Genomic DNA, 22075 nt, shown 5'->3' on the forward strand with positions numbered 1-22075 from the left:
TGAACAACAAGGATGGTTGGGCCACGTGTTACGTATGTCTGAACACCGAAATTTAGGGTTAGCCAAGTCAAAACTTGGCATCACTCCATAAAATCACTAACTTCTAGTCGGAGTCATGTTGGTAGATGCAGACTACTTGCTTGACTATCGCAACTAATGGTTGGAGACTCTGAATGACATAGCTACGATTGGATCACAATGGTGTCAGTCAGTCAGTCAGTCAACTACAACGTAGGGCCAGGCACATTTATGCATCGCTCCAAGTTGCCATACCTCACAATGGTGTAGGTGTATTCACTCGTTATATTCCCTTAAGGCGCGAAATTATAATTATTTGATACTTTTCTACCAACTAATTCTTTCTTTATGTACTATATCCTTATATACAATCTTTTATATATTACTACCATTTAAGTAACTACTTCTATGAATATGGTGTTCATCTTGTTGTGCTAATGAAGTGTGGCAACTTGGACCGATGTATATGTGTGCCTGGTACTACGTTATAGCTGACTGACTGAACAACAAAGAATTATACACCACCCAACAATAAGGGAAGAGTTCGATAAATCTTACTTGTACCACATTAATGTATATTTGACGAAGATGATAATTTGTGTCTACCGCAAGAGCTTTTAAACCACCTGCAGCAGCTTGTGTAGTTAAAGCATTCGCTGGATTAACAGCAGAAGTATTTGATGTAGTTGAAGATAGGGTAGAAAGACCGGAAGTATTTGCTTGATCTAACACTTGAGCATTTGTTGAACTAGGAAGATTACCAGTGGAAGTATTTGATGCATTTGTTCCACTAGTTGGATTAGTTACATTAGATGAAGCACTGTTTGGATTAGAAGTTACACTACCTGAACCAGAATTTGTACTCGGTTTAGATCCTACTCCACTGAATGCTTTTTTGCAAGCTCCCGGACATGCTACCAAAAGACGAGCAAGACTACGACAAGCACATTCACGAACACACCAAGCTGGATCTCGTAACCATGCAAGATTTGCGGGTAAAACAGTTTCCTGTAAACAGTTTTCCGGCTAAAATATAAATAATAAACATGGATAAAAAGTTAGTCGAAAGAAATTCAACTAACTGAAAATAGTACACAGTTTAATTTATCTAATCACTGAATTTCTCTAACATTGTTGCATCACGAGGCAAGCGCTAACATGGAATCCTGAAGGAAGAACGAAAAGTGGAAGACCAAGGAACACATTGCGTCGGGATTACAAGCAGATATCACAAGAATGAATAGCAACTAGAAAGGATTGCTCAGGATAGAGTTCGAAGGACAATGCTGGTGGGCGACCTATGCTCCTTTACGAGGGGTAACAGGTGTATGTAAGTAGTAATTGGTGTCTTGCTTTAATAAAAATCAGGTAGGATGAATAATGCCCCCAAATGCCCTGGTACGGCCGAGAGTGGGGAGAGTCTGCTCTCCCTCTCCAAATGCTCTCACATGGCCACGCGAATATATAGCCTCTGCCAGGGAAGTCCTACTCACTGCCTTCTCGTGGCGGGGGTGTTGTTCACAAAAGTGAGAGGACGGAAAGCGAATGTCCGGCGCTTTAACCGGGTTGGTGGATGTGGAGGATCCACCTAGGGGAGTTGGAAAACCCTCATTCCAAACCAATGGTGCCCATGGGCTCCAGGATCCTGAAGGAACAAATGGCGTATGAACCAACTGTTGGTCACCGGCTATCATGGGACTGCATCTCCTCACGATGCTCCACTGCCTTGTGGGCTAGACCTTTAAGTCAAAGGCTCCGGGTGTGGCCCCCTAAGAAAACCACCTGCTTCAGTTTGGGCACCTGGGCAGTATCACAGCCCTCACACAAATCGAATGAGATTTGTGAGGCGCATATTTATCTGGTGCTTCCTTGTACCAATATTTATGTGTTTAAATAAATACATAAATAATAAAGGATGAATAATCCACCAAATACAAATCAATGTGTTTGACTTCAAGCTATAAATCAGGTGTGACGATTTGTGATACGATCAAGATATGTAAACTAAATTGAGCAAAGACCGGAAAAAAAATCCAGTGAATAGAAGTCAAATAACTAGATCATACAAGCCATCGCCTCATCCGGGAGGGGGGGAGGAACTGATACTTTTCGGCTGTCAGTGTATAACTTAATCCGTACTTTCCGCAACCTATGACTATCAATTTTTCGAAGTTGGAACACTCTGGGAAAATATAAATATATGGTGTCTAATGTCATAAACAATACTGATATATCATCATATTCAACATTATCAGTAAGCCAATAACTATCAAAAAATTATATTTAGTTTACTAAACTTAATTATACCCTGCACAGTACAGATTATCATTGTGTATCCAAAGTGATCCAGGTCATTTATAAGCTATTGTCAACTTGAATGAATAAACTATAGCAATGTCATTTATTTAAAAATCCACAAAACTATCAAGTTTCTCTAGAGAATTGCTTAAAAAATGTTTTCAACTGTTACTGACTCCGTGGATGGGTTGTATCGTTCTGACGATCGAATTAGTGAACATTTTATGTAAGGTCGTGTATGTACATACTCTTAAGGATTCTCTCAACTAGGATCAAATAGTTGTTCATTGATAACTTTTATTATGGTTGAGTAAAGTTGGCATAGGATATACAATATTCAACTAACAACTCTGTAGTTGTAAATCTGAATAATTTGTAGTACTCGGTAAAGAATTCACAATTCTGATTAAGTAGACAGTTCAATTAAGTTTTAATACAACTCATGTGTGGAAAAAATTATTCATTTTTCACGATGTGCATAAGAATGAAATGAGGAATATTTTGAAATTCTAAGATCAATTTGGACTATACTCAATGAAACTACAAGAGAGTAGTAAGTGAAAACCACACACTTCAGTCGTATTGTAATAGAGATTAGGTCGCTACAATTAGGATACATTTAGAAATCGAACCTAATCATACAAAACCTACAAAATGGAACTACTCATTCCCCCCCACTCCATTAACAACTCTCTAATTCAGTATACAACAATGTACAATATAAAAGAAATTAAGAAAGTTTACTTTTGTGGCTTTGGTTGACGATGACAGTTTTGTTTGGTGAAGACGGTGACAAAGTGCAGAGTCTTCTGACCACTATAAGCAACAATGCAGGCATGTTCAGGATGCGATTCTCCCCTTCGAAATGCAAAATGTTACTTCAGGATCGGGTTGCATCGGCAAGTGGACTGAGCCATGCTGGTAGGTGTAGACTACCTGGTTGGGATTCGCGAGATGATAGCAACCGATGGTTAGAGACCTTGAATAACATGGCTCAAAATCCTTGCAATGGCGAAACTGCATCCACTCTTTGTGTTCTACCAAATTCTAATCTTCTGAATTATTCATGTCTCTATCTTTTTTCTCTTTCCGAATTTATTTCACTGGATTATACTCCCTCAATAACATCTTCAAACCCTAATCTTTCACATTAATGCTCATACTCTTACTACTTCTACCACTATGGAATTTGAATCGACAATGCATCTCTGTGCTAATGTGGTATGGCACTTCGAACTGATGTACGTACGTACGAAGTTCTATGTTGTGACTGACTGACTTGGTTGACGATGATATAATGAGGATATAATTTGTCGAAAATTTTGATGTGTTTTTGAAACTTTGGTACATTAGCAGGGAGAGCAAGGATAATTCGAACGACAATTTCAATACTATCTACAACAAGTCAATTCTTTTCTAACACTATCATCTACAGAAAAATAGGTATTTCGGAGCGTCAGATTCAACTTTACTCAAGTATGTTCAAAGTTCTTAAGAATATTATGGAGACTCTTTTGAAACAACGAATTGATTCAAACGGCAAGGAATATCGGATACAAAAACACAAATCTTACCAACTTATCATATAAACAAGGTACTGATTGAACAACACCAAGACGAACACGCCAATTTTTATCTTGCCAAAGACGAAGAAGACTTGGTAATAAAGTCAACTGAATCTCGTTAGCAGGCATTAAAGCTACTAATTCAGAAAAATGCTCGAACACATATTGTTTGGACTGAAAAATAAATAGATTAAAAGTGATACAACCGTTAAATGAATCAAATATTTCAAAGGCAGAGAAAGTAAATGTTATAGTTCACATTAAACATTAAATTTAACCAAAGGAACATTGGACAATTGCATTAATGTTTCAGTTCAGGATGCCTAAACATATGACTAATGATGACGAAGTTCTTATAGTAAGCTGTTGTCTAAAATTCAGTCATATGGTGTAAGACAGGTATTATGGATAACAATGGATAGCGAATTAGTGATGAAAAAGGAAAGCGCTAGTCAAGAGAATTAAAGTTTCCAGGTTTGATTACTAAAAGGGTCATTAAAGCGCACGGTTGAGGAGTTCCATACTAGGATATAACTAGCTTCTCGAAGTTTGTACACAAGCCATGTTTAAACTATGGGTTGAATAAAATTGAAGTATCAATTTTAGATTAATAAAGGAATATTACTGTCTGTACGACAGTGACGTAGTAACCTTCTATCACAACACTAAATGTCACAGATATTAAAGAAATATATTCAACCCCACAAAAACATACAGAACATATATCACGGACTAGTAAAGAAGCATCGCCACGAATCTTATACGATTTGATGATAGACTAGTTTCAATTAGAAGCATCCGATATATTCCTGGATGCTGTCTTAACTTTTTAATCATTTCTATCAACGTAACTCCATATGTCCAATTGATCAAATAAGGCTATTTGAAGAACAAAATGAACATATTAACTAATCATAAGTTCAATTGATTGAGATATCATCTTAGTTAACGTCTTTATAAGCTAACGCAGAGGATGTAGGATTGAATGCTTTTCAGATCATATAACCTAGTAAAGTTCAAAAAACTTTTTAATTCATATGGAAGTCATTAGTCCGTTTGATATGAAAAATGTTTTTTTTGTCCTTAGTGATTGGATTTGCATACATCCTTACAGTGAAAATCTATTAAAATATGCTTAGATATAAAAAATTACAAACGACAGTCTCTCACTAACCTGTGAACTTGTATCATTTAAAAACCCTAAAATATGCTGTACTAAAGGCAGACAATCTTCTCGACGAATAGATGGTAATAAACCAACAGCACATCGAACTAGTTCAGAACGAACTCGTTCTTCACGTTCCATTGATAAATGTTCACGTAAGCGCGGTAGCAAAACGGTAACAAGAATATCTTTGGGGCTTGCAAGACAAAAATCTATAAGAAAATGGTAAGGATACAATCATTAGAACCACTATAATATTTGGGATAAGTTCAATTAAAAGGATAGATCGAGTCCCAGAGTGAACATCAACAAATCTGAGATGCAGGTACATCCAGCTGACGAGTCCGAAATAGGACGAAACGCGCGTCCTGGATTCCACTGCTAGCCACTATCCATCTCTGCTTACCATGCTTGTGAATTAAGGCTATATCGAGGCAATACGTACAGTATGCACATATGCCAATTAGAGACTGATCAGTTGCAGTCCTAACAAATCGATGGGAAGATTCAAACAAACAATACTGAATGAATTTAAAAGGATAGATAGTCTATCCAATAATTCGTGGATTGAAGGCATAACTGCTTTATTTAAAAAAAATAGAGATATATCATCATTAAACTCATCTAAATACCACCCATTTGTGACAATATACTTTCTTCATCTCTGTATCCATTGTTTGCACTACCTTTGAAAGTCCCCAGGTGTTAGTTTCTTGAGTGGAATCATTGTTTCACGTATTTTCCTCAACCCAAAATGTTGTACTGGATTAGTATGCACAGAATGATTTCCCACGTCTAGTTTATCAGCAATCATACGGACAGACTGAGTGAGAGATTGAAAAGCACAAAATGTGACAGCCCATTTTAGTCATAAATTCCCTACATTCTGGTTCGTATACTTATTAAACAGATGAGTATTCTTTTAGTGTTGTACAGTCATAAAATAGGTTGGATTGCAACTTGTTGACGGCGTGCAAAAATGTTTATAAATTGTTAAGAGATTATCACTAGAAATGTTAAATCGAGTCTAGCGATTCCAGGAACAACATCTAATGGAAGACATGTATGTTGTCACGTATCAGTTACACATTAGTATTTAAAGCCTAATGCAAGAAAATTAAGATATCACTTTAATTTTGTCGAGGCAATGTGTGAAGTCAACAAAACCAATAAAAAACATAATGATGTCAAGTTACTGAACCGATTGTTAGTTAAATCATTGGTGTTAATTAGTTGAAAACAATCAATAAGAAGCCTTGACTTTTTCTATAATCCGCTGTACTTGGGATTCATTATCAAAGTCAATGTGTATCTACAGAATCTGAAGAGAATTGTTGCTCTTTAAGGGATTGGAACCGTCGTCAAGCAGTGTTATATCGCTTAACTCAAGGCACTTGGCATTAGATGTAGTGTAATGCGATATGGAGTCATTAAACAGATGAATACGATTAACAAGCATGACATTGTTTATTACTTTATGAGCAATTTGCTTTATTTGTTCTATACATCAAATTAACTAACAGAAATCAACTACTTAAAATGGAATCAGATTAACAGTAGGAAAGTATGGATGAACTAATTGAAAACTACTGGTCATATTTGGGGCAAAACATTGACTGAAATCCTGAGAACTAATGTTAGTAAAGTAATATTAGTTTCTAAGCATACATTATTTTTTCGCCAAGGTAGAATTTATCCGTTCCCATTGGTTATACAGTACTTGAACATTGAGATGGTGGAGATTTGTAGCTCAGGTGGGTGATTTCACTTCTACCCGAAGTTTGTGCTAATGAAGTCGTTCAGAAGGACGATGAAAGCTCCACGACCAAACCATCCAGCTCAGAGAACAAAACTCCATCAAAAAGTACTTCAACATCCATGTTTTGATACAAGTATCGTTTGCATTACAAAGATACTTTGAGAACAGTTGGAAGTCACTTATTAACAACGTAAGGTCTAGGCACAAGTACACATCCATTCAAGTTCACACAATTCATATCAAAAGATGAACAAGATGAAAAGTTAAATCAGTCAAGATAACGGTGTCAATGATGATGAACGGCTACACAAAATAAAACTGATATATAAGTTGAAGAATAAAAAGATACGCAAAAAAACATACCTTTCAGTTGACCAGCACTAATTCTACGCGTTTCTACTTCGTTATCTTCTAGAAGATTTAACATAGTTTGATGCAATGATCGACTAGCTCCGCCATGATTACAAACTAAAGTTTGAAGATTAGTGATAACTGATGCCATTGCCCGCCTTACATCTCTGTAAAATGCAAATAATAGTGTTGAATGAAAAAGTAGTTTTTGGAAATTTTTTTAAAAATCATAACAAAACTGATTACAATGAAGTAATTTAAACACATTCAATTTTTTTTCACTCTAAATATCGATTTTATCCTACATATTATCAGTCTCTGATTGTATACCTTCCCTTTTTCGAAGTATCTGTCTTACGATATTATCATCATTTCAACATCTATACTACATGTTAAATGTTAAATCCGACAATAAGAAGTAATATCGTAAAAAAACTTGTCGTAGCAATAAACAGTCAGTCAGCTACAACGTAGAACCAGGCACATATATGCATCCGTCCAAGTTGCCATACCTCGTTAGCACAACAAGATGAACACCGAATTCATAGAAGTAGTTAATTTAGTGGTGGTAGTATATAAAAGATAGGTTGTATATAAGGATATAGTATAGGAAGGAAAAAAGTTATGAAGCAATTTTATTCTCAAGGTTTAAGGGAAGATAAAGAGTGTATACACCTACGTCATTGTGATCGATTCTGAGCCATGTCACCTAGAGTCTCCAACCATTGGTTACGATGATCACGCGGACCCCAACCAAGTAGTCTGCATCTACCAACATGGCAACAAAACTTGATGAGACTCCTTTCTCATTTACGCAGCAGAGCTATAATTTACTTCTCTGAAGAAATGACTTACATTAAGTCATGAAACGTCAGAAATACAATTTTCTGCTGATTGGGTTATTGCAAATATATATTTATTATGAAGTAGAACTATCGTTGACTGATTTTAATGGTAAGAACTTTTACAAACCAAAAACTGGTTCTATCAATGTTTCATATAATCAGAAAGAATTATTAATAATCCATATAATGCATGAAGTGTACAGATGAATATGCAAACCAACAGTTGGTTATTAAATTAAAATTGACAAAATAGCTAAACATACAGATAATTCACTATCTGAATTAGTCATCAGGATATTTCAACTATTACAATTCTCAGTTTAAAAGATGAACCACCATAAACCACCATTAGAAACCTGTATGCATTGAATGGCCATTTCGTCCTAGTGTGGAAAACCCCAGTAGTGCGCAACCACGACCCTAGCAAAGGGAACAGAACCCAGAACCTTTAGTCTTGCGTGAGAAACCCTAAACCTCCCGACCACTGGATCGGAGGTTTTAATGTCTAACTTCAATCAATTCATAATATTACACTTTTGTCAATTTTATCAGTCTTTCTCAAATGAGATACAGTCTGCATTAAATTAAAGATTAGACATATACACACACACACATCGCCTGACTGAAGTAATAAACTGGATTCGGTTTTCTTAGATTGTTTACTTGAATATATTTCAATAGTTGTATAGTTGTGCAGTGTAGTCATTTGAACTTTCGTGTAGAGAGACATATTCTTACGTGTCTTCATCTTTTTCTATAATTATTTGTTTATCATCATTATCATAATTCTTTTCATACAACTTTATCCTTATCATTATCAGTAGTACAATCTTAGTTTAGCATTTCTCCTACCATACATTATTATTCACATGATTTATCAAGTTATATTGATTGTAACTCGATCTGTTTATAACGAATTTTCCTATCTCTTCTCTTAATTGACCTTTTAGATTTATGGATGATATGCTAAATATATATAGGGGACAACCAACGCGAAAGTTTGATACCACACAACAGATAACATTATCTGATTCATCTAATTATGTATGGCTTATTTTAGTCATTGTGATCAAATAATTGTGGACATACAACAGTAGAGTATGACAACGGTTATATGAACAAATACGAGTTTAAATATTCATTGTTTGTGATCAACTTAAATGTGCACTATTTATAACACGAATTTGACACAAACTAATACCAGTTAATAGTTGATTACAGCTTCGTGTTATGGAATTTCATGATACTTTATCTTGCAAATTTGTAGATCTATGTAACCGAGTAATCTGCTTACATGGTCAGTGGTTCAAATTACTTTCACCTAAAACGTTATGTTGCTGTACAATACGTATAACTTAATAGCCTGATGTATGGATCCTTATTAAGTTATTAGGTCATCTTAAAATATGTGAAAAAAAAACTGATTACCTGCTAGGATCCCCGGCAAGTTTATCAATACATGGTCTAACAGTTGAGTCGAACTCTGCTGCATCTGTAATCATACGTCCCAATTCTACTAAAGGTGGTAAACAGGCCGCTCGAACAACACGTTGATTATCAGAAACTAAACTGAAATATACAAAGAAAAGACAATTGTTATTAATAAAATTTGAGAATGTTCAAACTTCACAAATTGGAAAAAGTACTAACAAATAGTTTTTAAGAAAATAAATATCTTGCCACAACGTGAACAACTGACATCTGACTGTATAGTTTCAACAGTGTACAAATTCGTTTCACTCAACACAGAAATAGATGGAATATTAGGAAATTGAAATTGTCTGCTTAAGTAAGTTACAATATAACAATAAATGATTATCGAATTACATATTTTCCACTGACAGACCAAATACGTGAAAAGATCCATATGAATAACATAGAATAGATGGCAAATTTAAATAAAATTCACATTTTCATAGTTGAAATCATGAGTCAATTGAAACTAGACCACCATGGAAAACCTGCAAGCACTGGACGGCCGTTTCGTTCTATTATGGGACTCCTCAGCAGTGCGCATCCACGATCCCGCACTCGCGACATTCGAATCCAGGACCTACCGGTCTCGCGCCAGAGCACTTGACCGATAGACCACTGAGTCGGCATCCGATGGTGTTAGTGTCTAGCTTCAACCAATCCACGATTTTGAGCAACCGCTCACCAATTGTCTTCAGTGAGTTGATATCTCAACAACGGACGTGGTTGAACTCCACTGGTCACTGCTTCCTACTAGAACTCAAGGAAATATCTCTTGAAGTCAGTCACTAGTGAGCATATGATCTAAAATTCACACTGTCAATATGATATGCAAAGGTCATGTGTTTATTCTTCATACTGAGCGAGGTCTCTTATTTCTATAAATTAAAGAATCAGTGAAATTTACCCGGAATATTAAAAGACTTACAAAGATATCAGACTAAGTATGAGACTTCTTAATGCTCGTAGCTCAGAACACCTACATCTTAAAAATGTTAAGTATAACTAAAATAAACTATGTCTAACTATTTATTTATTTATTTAAACACATATATATTGGTACAGAAGGGCACCAGATACATATGCGTCTAACGGTTAACAGCAACTATTCAACTCGCGAAAAACACCAACTTTATGACCATACTTAATAGTTTACTATTAACAAGTGTGAATTTAATGAAAGTTGATTATATAACTAGTAAAACATTGAAAGGTAGATAGTTAAAAGATCCGCTTGTTATAAAGAACAGAAAGCAATGACTTTTAGATATTTCGTTTTCTTTCAGAAAAGTAAACTGATAACTTGATCTGATTCTTTATTTATTTATTTAAACACAAATATTGGTACAAGGAAGCACCAGATAAATATGCGCCATACAAATCTCATTCGGTTTGTGTGAGGGCTACGATACTGCCCGGGTGCCCACAAAGAAGCAGGTGGTTTTCTTAGGGGGCCACACCCGGAGCCTTCGACCTAAGGGTCTGATCCACAAGGCAGTGGAGCATCGTGAGGAGATGCAGTCCCATGGTAGCCGGTGACCAACAATTGGTTCATACGCCATTTGTTCCCTCAGGATACTGGAGCCCATGGGCACAATTGGTTTGGAATGAAGGTTTTCCAACTCCCCTAGGTGAACTTTCCATGTCCACCAACCCGATTAAGGCTCCAGACATTCGGTTTTTGTCCTCTCGATTTCGTAAACAACACCCTCGCCACGAGGATGCAGTAAGTAGGACTTCCCTGGCAGAGGCTGTCTACACGTCACCGTGTGAGAGCATTTGGAGAGGGAGGGTGGCCCCTTCGCACTCTCGGCCGTACCAGGGCATCTGGGTTCTACATTTGATTCTACATTCTTTGGTACATCACGACTAACTTAAAAGTGAGTTTAGAATGAATTATTGTAAGACTTGATCAGGTTTAACAAATGAAAGATGAAAAATATTTCACATAGAACATTTACAGTTGAAAGTGATTTTGGCAAATATTGTCGTAACCAAACGAGTTAACTATGTGGTTAAAGTAATTTTTTAATGTAAAACATATAGGCGCATATCTGTTAAAAAATAATAACAATACATTGACAAACCTTGCAAGTAGCAGACCTAGTTCTGATTTTAATTCTGGACCGAAAAGTTTTGCAAGGGGAACAAGTTGTTGAACAGCAGCAGCACGAACTAAAGGGACTTCATCTTCACTATCAGCCAAATGGAAAAGTCGGCTGAAATTATACAATATATATAAGAAGTGAAAGGAGAATTTGTAAAATTAAATTTATACACAAGAAATATGTCAATGTTAAGTGAACTCTAATGATTTCGCATATCTATCACATATCGACCAAAATGTAAGCAGCATAAAGTTGTTAAAATTACTTAGAATAAACAAAATGGTGCAATCAAATAAAACTTGAAGTTATTATTTGACGAAATTACTTAAACCATTTCTGTACATTATTGGCCAATCACACCTGGGTTAAATGTTAATAATGAAGTAGAGAGCTAGAATCCATAAAATATAAAACTACCCTTTAAAATACAAAACATTTAGACCATAAAAATGAATAAGTAACAAGACAACAACCAGACACAGAATGGAACTAATGGTCAGTGGTTTTCATGGATTTTGTGTTCGTATTCGAAAAAAACTCCCGAACCAAAACTCAACAAAAAACGAAAATCAAATGACTTACTACTTAAAATCCACTTGATTTCGTGCTGAGACCATTGGATAACACGCAATAATGAGTTTTGTAACCACTTTTCTTGAAGCACAATAAAGATCCTCTGGAAAATTAATACAAATATACACTACTGTTATGAAACATGCTAACGACGAATCAAGGATTCTTAAAATATATAACCTTGGAGAAGTATGCAGTACGTCTACAGCAAAAGCTATCATAAGATTAAAAACCGACTTTTTAACAGAATATTATACTCTGGTTTAGTCATCACCTTAAAAAATATTTATGTACTTAGACTTGTATCATTCATTTTTTGAAATGGGTAGTGATGTTATTTGGCTATCCCGGACGAACCCAAACGTGCCTTGGTACGGCCGACATCGGGGGGGGGGCCAACCTCCCTCTTCAAATACTCTCACACGGCCACGCGTATACAGCCTCTGCCAGGGAGGTCCTAATCACTGCATTCTCGTGGCGAGGGTGTTGTTTACAAAATTGAGAGGACGAAAAGCGGATGTCCGATAGGAGATTTAACCGGGTTGGTGGACACGGGGGGTCCACCTAGGGGAGTTGGAAAGCCTTCGTTCCAAACCAATGGTGCACATGGGCGCCAATATCCTGAGGGAGCAAATGGCGTATAAATCAATCGTTGATCACCGGCTACCATGGGACTTCATCTCCTCACGATGCTCCACTGCCTTGTGAATCAGATCTTTAGATCAAAGGCTATGGGTATGGTCCCCTAAGAAAATCACCTGCTTCTTTGTGGGCACCTGGGCAGTACTACAGCCCTCACACAAATGGAATGAGACTTGTGTGGCACATATGTATCTGGTGCCCCTTTGTACCAATATTTATGTTTAAATAAATATTTAAATCTCAGTACATAGAAGTTCCGAGCACGTAACCTTCGTTAAAAATCAAGTGCCTGAACCAGTGATTCATTACATACGAACATTCAACTTGGTCGGAATAATTGTTCAACATTTAATAATAGATAAGATTTTTGAGAAACAACTCACCTTCACTACTCTGTGGGGACTTTCTTTAGCTACTTACACATGAAAACAGAGTGAAGAATCCATCTGTACACAATTAAACTTATATTAAGTTTATATTAGTATCAGTTGACAAATCAAGAATAACTGCACGAATGTAAACTGACACACAGAAGGACCGAAATTGTCATAAACCAGGACCACTCGATAATCTTGTTTGTACCGCAGAATTTATTAACACTCGGATTACAGCTATAGTTAGATCAGTAATCTCATGTGGGAAATTTTAATTGCCAAACAAACTTAGTTGTTGTGTGATTGCAAGTCTATTCTACAACTATTTCAAAACCATCTGTCAGCATGACTTTCAAATGAAAGCATTTATTATGGTCATTTGTGCTCGAGCATAGTATGAAATCAGGGTCAAAATGAATGCTTTTATTCACCACTCAGCAACATATCTTTAAGGAAACTGTCCATTGGTTCGGGAAAACGAAATAAGCTGGAGCAGTTAAACTTGAGACAATCCAAAAGGAAAGTTAGGCAAAACGTTTTAAGAATCAGTAAGTCCTTCGTTAAGCACCAGGTTCTAAATGTTGTCAGAATATCAGTTGAGAGGACAATATATGAGGCTAGAACTAGATGTGATGCTTCGAAGCTAAACTGACGATACGTTAATTTTCCGTTGACGTGCGTTCCCATGCGAGTGTATTTAGAAAAAATGACGACGTTACGAATAAGGCATATGAACTCACCTTCAATAATGTGACGGATTATCGGGGCGAATGTGCTATCCACAACATCATTTGGAAGCTTTGGAAGGAGTGCTATCAGAGAATTACAAGCAGCTTCGGCTACAACAACTTCCTCGATGGAATATATGATATTTGCCAGGATGGGCTGTGAGAAGAGAAATATCACCAATAAATTAACACAATGGTAAAAAAAAATCACTTTTACACTAAAATGCGAATCATTTGTGAGACCTTTTAGCTAACAGGGAAACGATTCATCCTAACATGGAATTTAAAACATACTTCCATACTAACCTGCGTTCAACTACAGTATCTCTCCGACAGGTTGATGTCAACTTTGTAATATGAATTAAAAGAAAGGAATCCTTCAAGTGTAAGTAAAAGAAACTAGGCCCTAACCACTACAAATTTGACATAATTTAAGGACTTGGATGTTTTATTGAGGATTCAACGTGTACATAAACAACTTACCACAATTAAAGGTATATGTTCAGCACCACCAACTAGATCACCAAAAGAACCCAGCTTTTGAGCTATAACCATGAGAATTTCGTCATCGCCAGCATCAATAGCGTTGGAGACAACGTCTACAAATAAAAAGGATTAAGTTATTCATAGGATATGATACGATATCTCGTAAGGCTTTTAAGAGCTAGACTTACCTGAGATTGTAGGTATGAGTTTTTCACGTGTATCCACCGGACCCAGACTACTGGCTAGTGTGGGTAAAGTGTGAAATACTCTAAGTTTTTCCTAGTGAATTAGTCTTAATTCAATCAAAATACTTACAGATGCTTCCAAGTTCTCATATTCCGCATCTGAAGTATTCGAAGATGCCGTTGAGTTATCAAACCTTAGGGTTTTAAGGGTTTGTAGTACAGCTTCTAAGACCGACATTTGTACATTATTATCTCCACAACGCCTAGACAAAATAGGCGGACTAGTGCCTAGGCCTTGAAGATTGAACAACGTAAATGAGGTTAAGTCGAACAACGGTCTCCACCTAAGAAATGCTTAGCCGATTTCATCTCGCTAACCACAGAATGCTCATTTCCGTGTGTTGACTCCGAGTATTTTGATCAGTATAAGCTACTAAATCGAAGACTGCATCTCCAGGATCCAATTTTCACAATTGAAAGTGAAGATATCAAGTGCAAAACCAGTGTAGTGGTAAATAAGTTCACAAAATTCTGCCGACCTAATTAGCTTTGCTAGACACACATTAGCTGAAGACGATCGGTCACAAATCTGCACCAGACCACGAGTGTGTATGCCGTGCTACGCATCCTTTGCAATTGCTAGCCGGCTAAGACCAAACGCTTTTCGACATATCGTCAGCCTTTCAAATATATCCTCGAACCCCTTCACTTATGACTTCTGATTTGACTGGTTAGGTATACTTAGGTTATGAGGGTGTTACGTATGGAGGCGTTGTTAATTTCCGAATACCTGTGGCAGCTCGAGTGGTCATCCCAACGTGATCTGGTACATCAAACAATAAACTGTCAGTCTGTTCCCCTTTGTAACATGATACATCTGGGTATTATCCTTTTTATGAAGTGATATCGTTTTGTGTTTTGATAAATATTTCTCGTCCATTTTTATATCTCGTCTTCATTATGATGTAACAGACACCTAAGTTGTCTCAGTTAAAGACGCTTTCGCTCCCACCTTTCAAATCATGCAATTCTGGACAGATAACGTCAAAGTCTGATTCTGTAATGCAGAAGCTGAATTCTCAGAGTACGGCGTAAAAGACACATATGAATAATCCCTAAAGTATTGAATGCACTACCACTCGATTTCAACAGGTAAACACACCTAGTATGTTTACTAATGATGTCACTAAACGCTACGACACTTTAAAGAAGGCTATCTTCAAAAGTGAAAACCTAACCGATCGAAAAAGGTTGGACCAGCTTTTCCACATCATCGAGTTGCAACACAAATCGGAAACAGAAATGTTGCTACGCATGCGTGAGGTAAACGCTTAACGGACGTTTGACGAGGTCTTGTATAAACAGCTCTTCTTGTCTAGGCTTGCCCAGCAGGTGAAGGCGGTTTTTAACGCAACCCAAAGTAGTGCTTTAGATGAACTGGCTGCATCTGTCGACCGGGTTCTGGAGATCATCAGAGCTGCGAACGCGGAGGTTTGTTCTGCCAATGAGAAGCCTCGTACAACACAAAATGACGTTACAGAACCTCGTCATACTCTGACTCATTATCTTAATATTCATCATGATGGTAGGCGCCTCCAGGGCTCCTCTAGGAAGCCGGTCAAGAAAATGATCTGTCTCAGGGCTGCGACAAGCAGATAATTCTGGTTGGTGCTGGTTCTGCAGTGAGTATGGTAAGTCCTCTAGAAATCGCAAGGATAGGTGCTATTTCCCAATCTTTAAACCATCTGACATGAAGAACCTCATGTTAGGCTTCCCCACCGGCACGCGTTAACAGCTACTGTAGCCGGCGGATGTAGCCGCTTGTCATACATCACTGACGTGATGATAGAAGTTCGCTATCTCGTCGACACGGGCGCAGAAGTAAGAGTTCTCACGAAATCTATAGACCGTCTGCACGAATTGGTCTTCAGCCTACAGGCAGCAATTGGAAACCGATCGCTACACACGTCAAGTGATATGTCTATCTCAACATGGGTGTCGACAGACCTATTCACTGGATTTTCGTTGTTGCGGATGCTCCTGTGCCAATCATTAGTATGGACCTGCGTAACGCGATAGAGATTATAATGCATAGCCCGAGATGTTGCACACCACATCAAGACTACAGAACCGCCTGTATTTTTGAAAGTACATCAATCGAAAAGCGAAGGTTGCCCAAAACCAATTTGAGCATATGATAGACTTGGGAATCATTTGGTCACCGAACAGTCCATGACCACCTCCTTTGCACATGGTCCCTAAGAAGGACAACAGCTAATAGAGTGCAACTGGTGACTATAGGCGATTGAATACGAAAATCATTACCGGTCGTCACCCCCTGCCTCATATTCACGACTTGACAGCCACACCAAAAAGCACAACCGTTTTTTCGAAAGTCGATCTGGTCAGAACATATTACCGAATTATTCTGGCTGCTGACTATATTTCTGAAACAGCTATCATCCCTCCCTCCGGACTCTACAAATTTTGATCATGCCTTTCGGTTTAAGTAATGATGTACAAATTTTCCAGAGATTCATCGATGACGTTTTAGAGGTCTCAACTTCGCAAATACATACGTAGACAACTGTGTGATCTCAAGTCCCGACAATTAATCTCATCTCTATAATCTGGACCTCGTCTTCGGACTACTGCAAAAACGTGGAATTACGGTAAACACTCAGAAATGTCAAAGCATGCACCATCTGAAAAGTAAACTGGCCACTATCCTGGATTACCCAGAACCGACTGCGGTCAAACAATTACATGAGTTCAGTGACCTAGTAAGTTTTTATCAGTAGTTCGTACAGAATTACGCGTCTCTCATAAGATCCTTAGCCAACCGAATATGGGGAAGTGCAAAACCTACCAATTCGGACGATAACATCAAAAGGGGACTCTTCAACTGTTCTCACACACCAGAACACCCATTGGCACTGTAGCAGACGCATCCGACCCGGCAATCAAAGAAGTCTTAAAACACCGGGTAAATAACACATCAAAACCTTTAGCATTCTCCTCGAGGTGGTTATGAGACACTGAACCGAGGTAAAACACTTTCGTTAGGGGATCCATAATCATATGTTGTTGTGTATGGCATTTTCAACACTGTGAAAGGGCCGAAAATTCACCCTCTTTGTCGACCGTATACCTTTCACCTTCCGTCTAAGCTCGTTTTCGAACATATACTCGACAACTTGACTATATTTCGGATTTCAATTCAGATATACAACACATTTCCGGGGCAAATAATGAAGTGGTAAACGATTTTCCTCGCATAACTTCCTTGCACAGTTTTCAAGCAGTCAACGTACTCTCCCAGCTTCGAAACGATGACACAGTTCTTCAGTATGAGATATCTCTGACAACCCTAAAACTACGGATCAAACATGAGAACGGTTAAGAAAACTCTACTATGTGATACACCTACAGGTAAGGATCGTCCAATCGTGACAAAACATTATAGACTCAGCATCTACAATACGTCGCATAATCCTCATCATCCAGGTATTATAGCAATCATCAAACTCATAGCAGAGCGAATTTTTTGGACTGATATGAATAAAAACGTGAGGCAGTGGACACGCTCCTATGTAAACTACCAGACATCTAAGGTGATTAGGCAGAACAAATGTCCCTTGGGTGGATTCAAAACTCCCGACTCTAGTTTCGACCATGTTCATCTTGGTTTACTAGGACCCTTACAAGATTCAAATGTATAGTCTTACCTTTTAACGTGTGTGGATCGTTTCACAAGATGGCCAGAAGCAATATTCATCGAGGACACTACTGCTGAAACAATGGCCTGTGCCTTCGCGGAATGATGAAAGGAGTAAACCTCGGCTGCCCTTAAACTATCACTACAAGCCGTGGACATTGACTTGAACCTGGAATTTTCCGTTGTCTTACTTGGCTATTAGGAGTCCGAAAGACTGCTCACCATTCACAAGGTGACGGGCTGGTAGAACGGTTTCACTGACAGTTGGATTCTTCCTTCTGAGCTGCGAACGTTTCAAAGCGGAATGACCCTCTTCGCAATAAAGTGACAGCTGACGTCGAATAGACTGCAGCACAACTCGTTCACGGAACTTCTGGGCTTACGAACGCCATACGTCCAGTTAAACCTGTTTCCACTAGACCAAAGTCAGTCGGTGTGTTTTTCAACATACCTTATAAGAGTACGCATATCTTCGTACGTCGGGAGTCATTACGACGACTTCATAGTGACATACGAAGGACCTGTAAATCTATGGTCTGGTTTGGTAACAGTACTACTACAATAATAGACGTAATTCCGGAATTGCAGACCTGTCACAATGTGACTATCTAACCAGTGAGATCATACGTAAAAGTCACATCATTGTTTATACTGAGCCGTCCCATCGTGACGACCAGCAATGTGATGTGAAGTACTTCCGAAGAACTCATTTCGGCTTGGGATAAAATAATATATTTAGTATTTAAGGGTGTGAGTTAAGTAGAATGACAATGCCTATAAGGTCGAGCCATGCCATATCGACCTATTGTTCCTGTTTTTCACTATTTTTGACTCTGTTTAAGTGCTAAATTTTAAATATAAATCTCAGTAACTGGGTGTTCAGCTCTAAAGGTCCAGTGGTTACGAAAGAATAACACTACAGGCCATTCAAAGTACTTCATCGCAAACCTAAATAATGTACCATCGATAAAAAACGAAGCTAACGATAACGTCAGCTCCAAACATCTTAAAGCCACGTATTTATAAAGGAATCCTAGTGATGTTGATTCTCTTTCTGCACACTCGAAAGACACGAGTCTCGCAATTACGATATCTTCCTCAATATAGAAACTACTCTGGTATCCGACGCTATTACATGTTAACAGAACACATGAATACCATTGTATTATCCCATTTTCGTCTACCCTTACGCAAAAACAAGTAAATTTTGACGTGCTATTACAAGTCCTCTTACATTTTCAGGACGACTGGAAAAATGAAAAAAAGCTGGAGAAGAATACGATGAATAGAAATTTTCAGTGTATGTTTTCTTCATTGCTATATTGTACCACATAGCATTTTATGTAAGAGAATGGACACCAGATGCCTCTGAACATAACAAGCTTTTAGAAGAGCGTTTACCAATGATAAGCTCCTTGAGTTGAAACTTACAGCTGACCACGTCTTGGAGACATCACTACCCTACCAGTAGGGAGTGAGTTGTGACGGTAAATAAATCCCAAAAATATATAATTCTGCATCCCCTCGACATTGATGCTGGCCTAATCAGTTTGACTTGACAAACCGTAGCTGAAGGCGATCGGACAATGTGATAATTGAGAGTATTTGGATTATTGTATGAATTAGGAATCCCAGAAACAATGCAATTTAGATCAAGAAAAACTAGATGAGCAATAATGAACATATTGAACTTAGGATTTCAAATCAGATGGGCGTCAAGTACATAGGAATCTTTAGTTCATACAAACACCACAGTCACGTACCTGCCCCAGACCACGAGTGTGTATGCCGTGCTACGCATCCTTTGCAATTGCTAGCCGGCTAAGACCAAACGCTTTTCGACATATCGTCAGCCTTTCAAATATATCCTCGAACCCCTTCACTTATGACTTCTGATTTGACTGGTTAGGTATACTTAGGTTGTGAGGGTGTTACGTATGGAGGCGTTGTTAATCTCCGAATATCTGTAGCATTTTTAACTTTATTGACGAAAAAGGATACATAGAGAAAATTTCAAAGGCTTTTGTCACTTACGAAAAGCGGTTAGTTTACGATAGTAACGTATGAGTAAAATACCGGTTTTTCTAATTGAGTGAAAATTCCCATTTTGACATTTGATAAATAAAAAGGAACGAATCGAGCGAAGAAATTTCTTTTCAATTAGTTTTTCATCATGGCTCTACACTAATATATATATATATATATATATATATATATGATTTACAATAATGAGATAACATTCATGGAGTACCTACTCCATGACACGCAGATTTGGACAGATTGTTAATTATATGTTTCTAGCATATCGTTCATAATTATTATCGTATAGTTAGCTGCTCACATTTGGTGAGATATGACTCTATATATTCTTATCTCGTCTGGACAGGACACTATCCTCCGGTCTTCGGCAACAGTGCTCCTCTTTATTGAGTAATCAGTCCATATTCGCGACGTTTTTATCCTTGGTTCTCCTATGACTCATTGTACTAGTGTTGTTGCAATTAGCGGCTTCATATATCGAAGGAAATAATGTTCGGGTATATTTTACTTGTTCTTACACTTGTATTTCATTCGTAAGTGCCATATCTACTATGTTTTTGTACACAAATTTCTCGTCATCATAAGAAAACTAGTCAGTTATCGTCTCTTGATATCCCTAAACTGACGTACGTCACTGGATTATTCACCGGTTCAGGTCTATCGCAGTTCCTGGAACTTAAGATTTTATATTGGGTGTTAACATTTCTGATCGTTCTGTCTTGCTAAGCTTGATCGTCTATGGAACCATTACAAAAGAGTTCAAGAACGGCGACCAGCTTGTAGTGGGCGTCGAGTCACGGTTGACTATGATCACCACTACAGGAAAACTCCATGCTATTTGCTAGGTTAGACCTCTCCAAAGGCCAAATATCAGAAGGCAGTTGTAAGAAGTATTCGTTGGCAATCTCGTGGTACTGAAATAATACCGAGATTGTGCCAAAACCTAGAAGCGAGACTACTGAGCGTACGAGAGTTTGTGCACGGTCACAAACAACCGAGAATCGTGTTTTTTGTACATTTAAACAAACAGGTACTCTAAAACAATCACTGGTATAGCTGGTTATAATAATAATTGTTTCCATTATAACGATCGCGTTCTTGTCATAAAAGTAGATCACTACATGGTCGAAGAATAAAATGGTATATTGAACAACAAAATGGTAATAGTTGTTATGAAATGAATGTTACTTGTAAGCTGATCTCTGAGATAGTAACCACAAATGAGTTCACTTGATTAACAAAAGTGGTGTCACCCACAGCAGAATGAAGAAGAATAAATCCGGTAGTATTATTTGATAATGATCCGAGTCAAAACTCTAACGTTGTGTGGGAAGGCCTAAAAGAATGTTATAGTACTATTATAATCTTCGATCAAAGGCCTTAGTCAATAAAGCTGAAGAATAGACGGTGGAGATAGCGCTTATATTTCAACAATCGCGGTAGTAGTAATTACGTATATATATTCAAACAATTATATCCATCTCTTAACTATTGATACAGAGAAACAATAGATATTCAATATGAATGTGGTTACATATAAAGCGTGACAAATAGGAAAGTTACAGAATATCTTAGTAAAATATGAGAACCATATAGTGAATACTTTATTTGCAAAATGTCAATCACTTGTCTCAAACTTGACTGTTCCTTTTGCAAATGTCAGTCAATCGTCTCAGACTTCATTGTTCCTTTATTTCCACATCAATCATTCTCTCTTCTCGTTCTCTTTTCTTTGATCTTCTTAACC

At 37.6% G+C, this 22075-nt stretch overlaps 1 protein-coding gene across 1 annotated transcript in view; it reads right to left on the bottom strand.

The window, feature by feature from the left end:
• Window positions 1-14808, bottom strand: part of Smp_166010 (ankyrin repeat-containing, putative) — a gene marked incomplete at its 5' end in the record, with an annotated part of 67855 nt that extends 53047 nt beyond the window's left edge. The window contains 11 exons of the mRNA XM_018795131.1: window positions 577-1044; window positions 3891-4055; window positions 5056-5258; window positions 7169-7323; window positions 9430-9570; window positions 11562-11693; window positions 12165-12258; window positions 13912-14056; window positions 14383-14498; window positions 14574-14664; window positions 14701-14808. Coding sequence (XP_018646998.1) covers window positions 577-1044; window positions 3891-4055; window positions 5056-5258; window positions 7169-7323; window positions 9430-9570; window positions 11562-11693; window positions 12165-12258; window positions 13912-14056; window positions 14383-14498; window positions 14574-14664; window positions 14701-14808 — 1818 coding nt within the window. The remainder of the gene's footprint in view (window positions 1-576; window positions 1045-3890; window positions 4056-5055; window positions 5259-7168; window positions 7324-9429; window positions 9571-11561; window positions 11694-12164; window positions 12259-13911; window positions 14057-14382; window positions 14499-14573; window positions 14665-14700) is intronic.
• Window positions 14809-22075: the final 7267 nt, after the last annotated feature.

The sequence above is a fragment of the Schistosoma mansoni genome, assembly GCF_000237925.1.
Source record: "Schistosoma mansoni, WGS project CABG00000000 data, supercontig 0181, strain Puerto Rico, whole genome shotgun sequence".
Classification (NCBI taxonomy): Eukaryota; Metazoa; Platyhelminthes; class Trematoda; order Strigeidida; family Schistosomatidae; genus Schistosoma; species Schistosoma mansoni.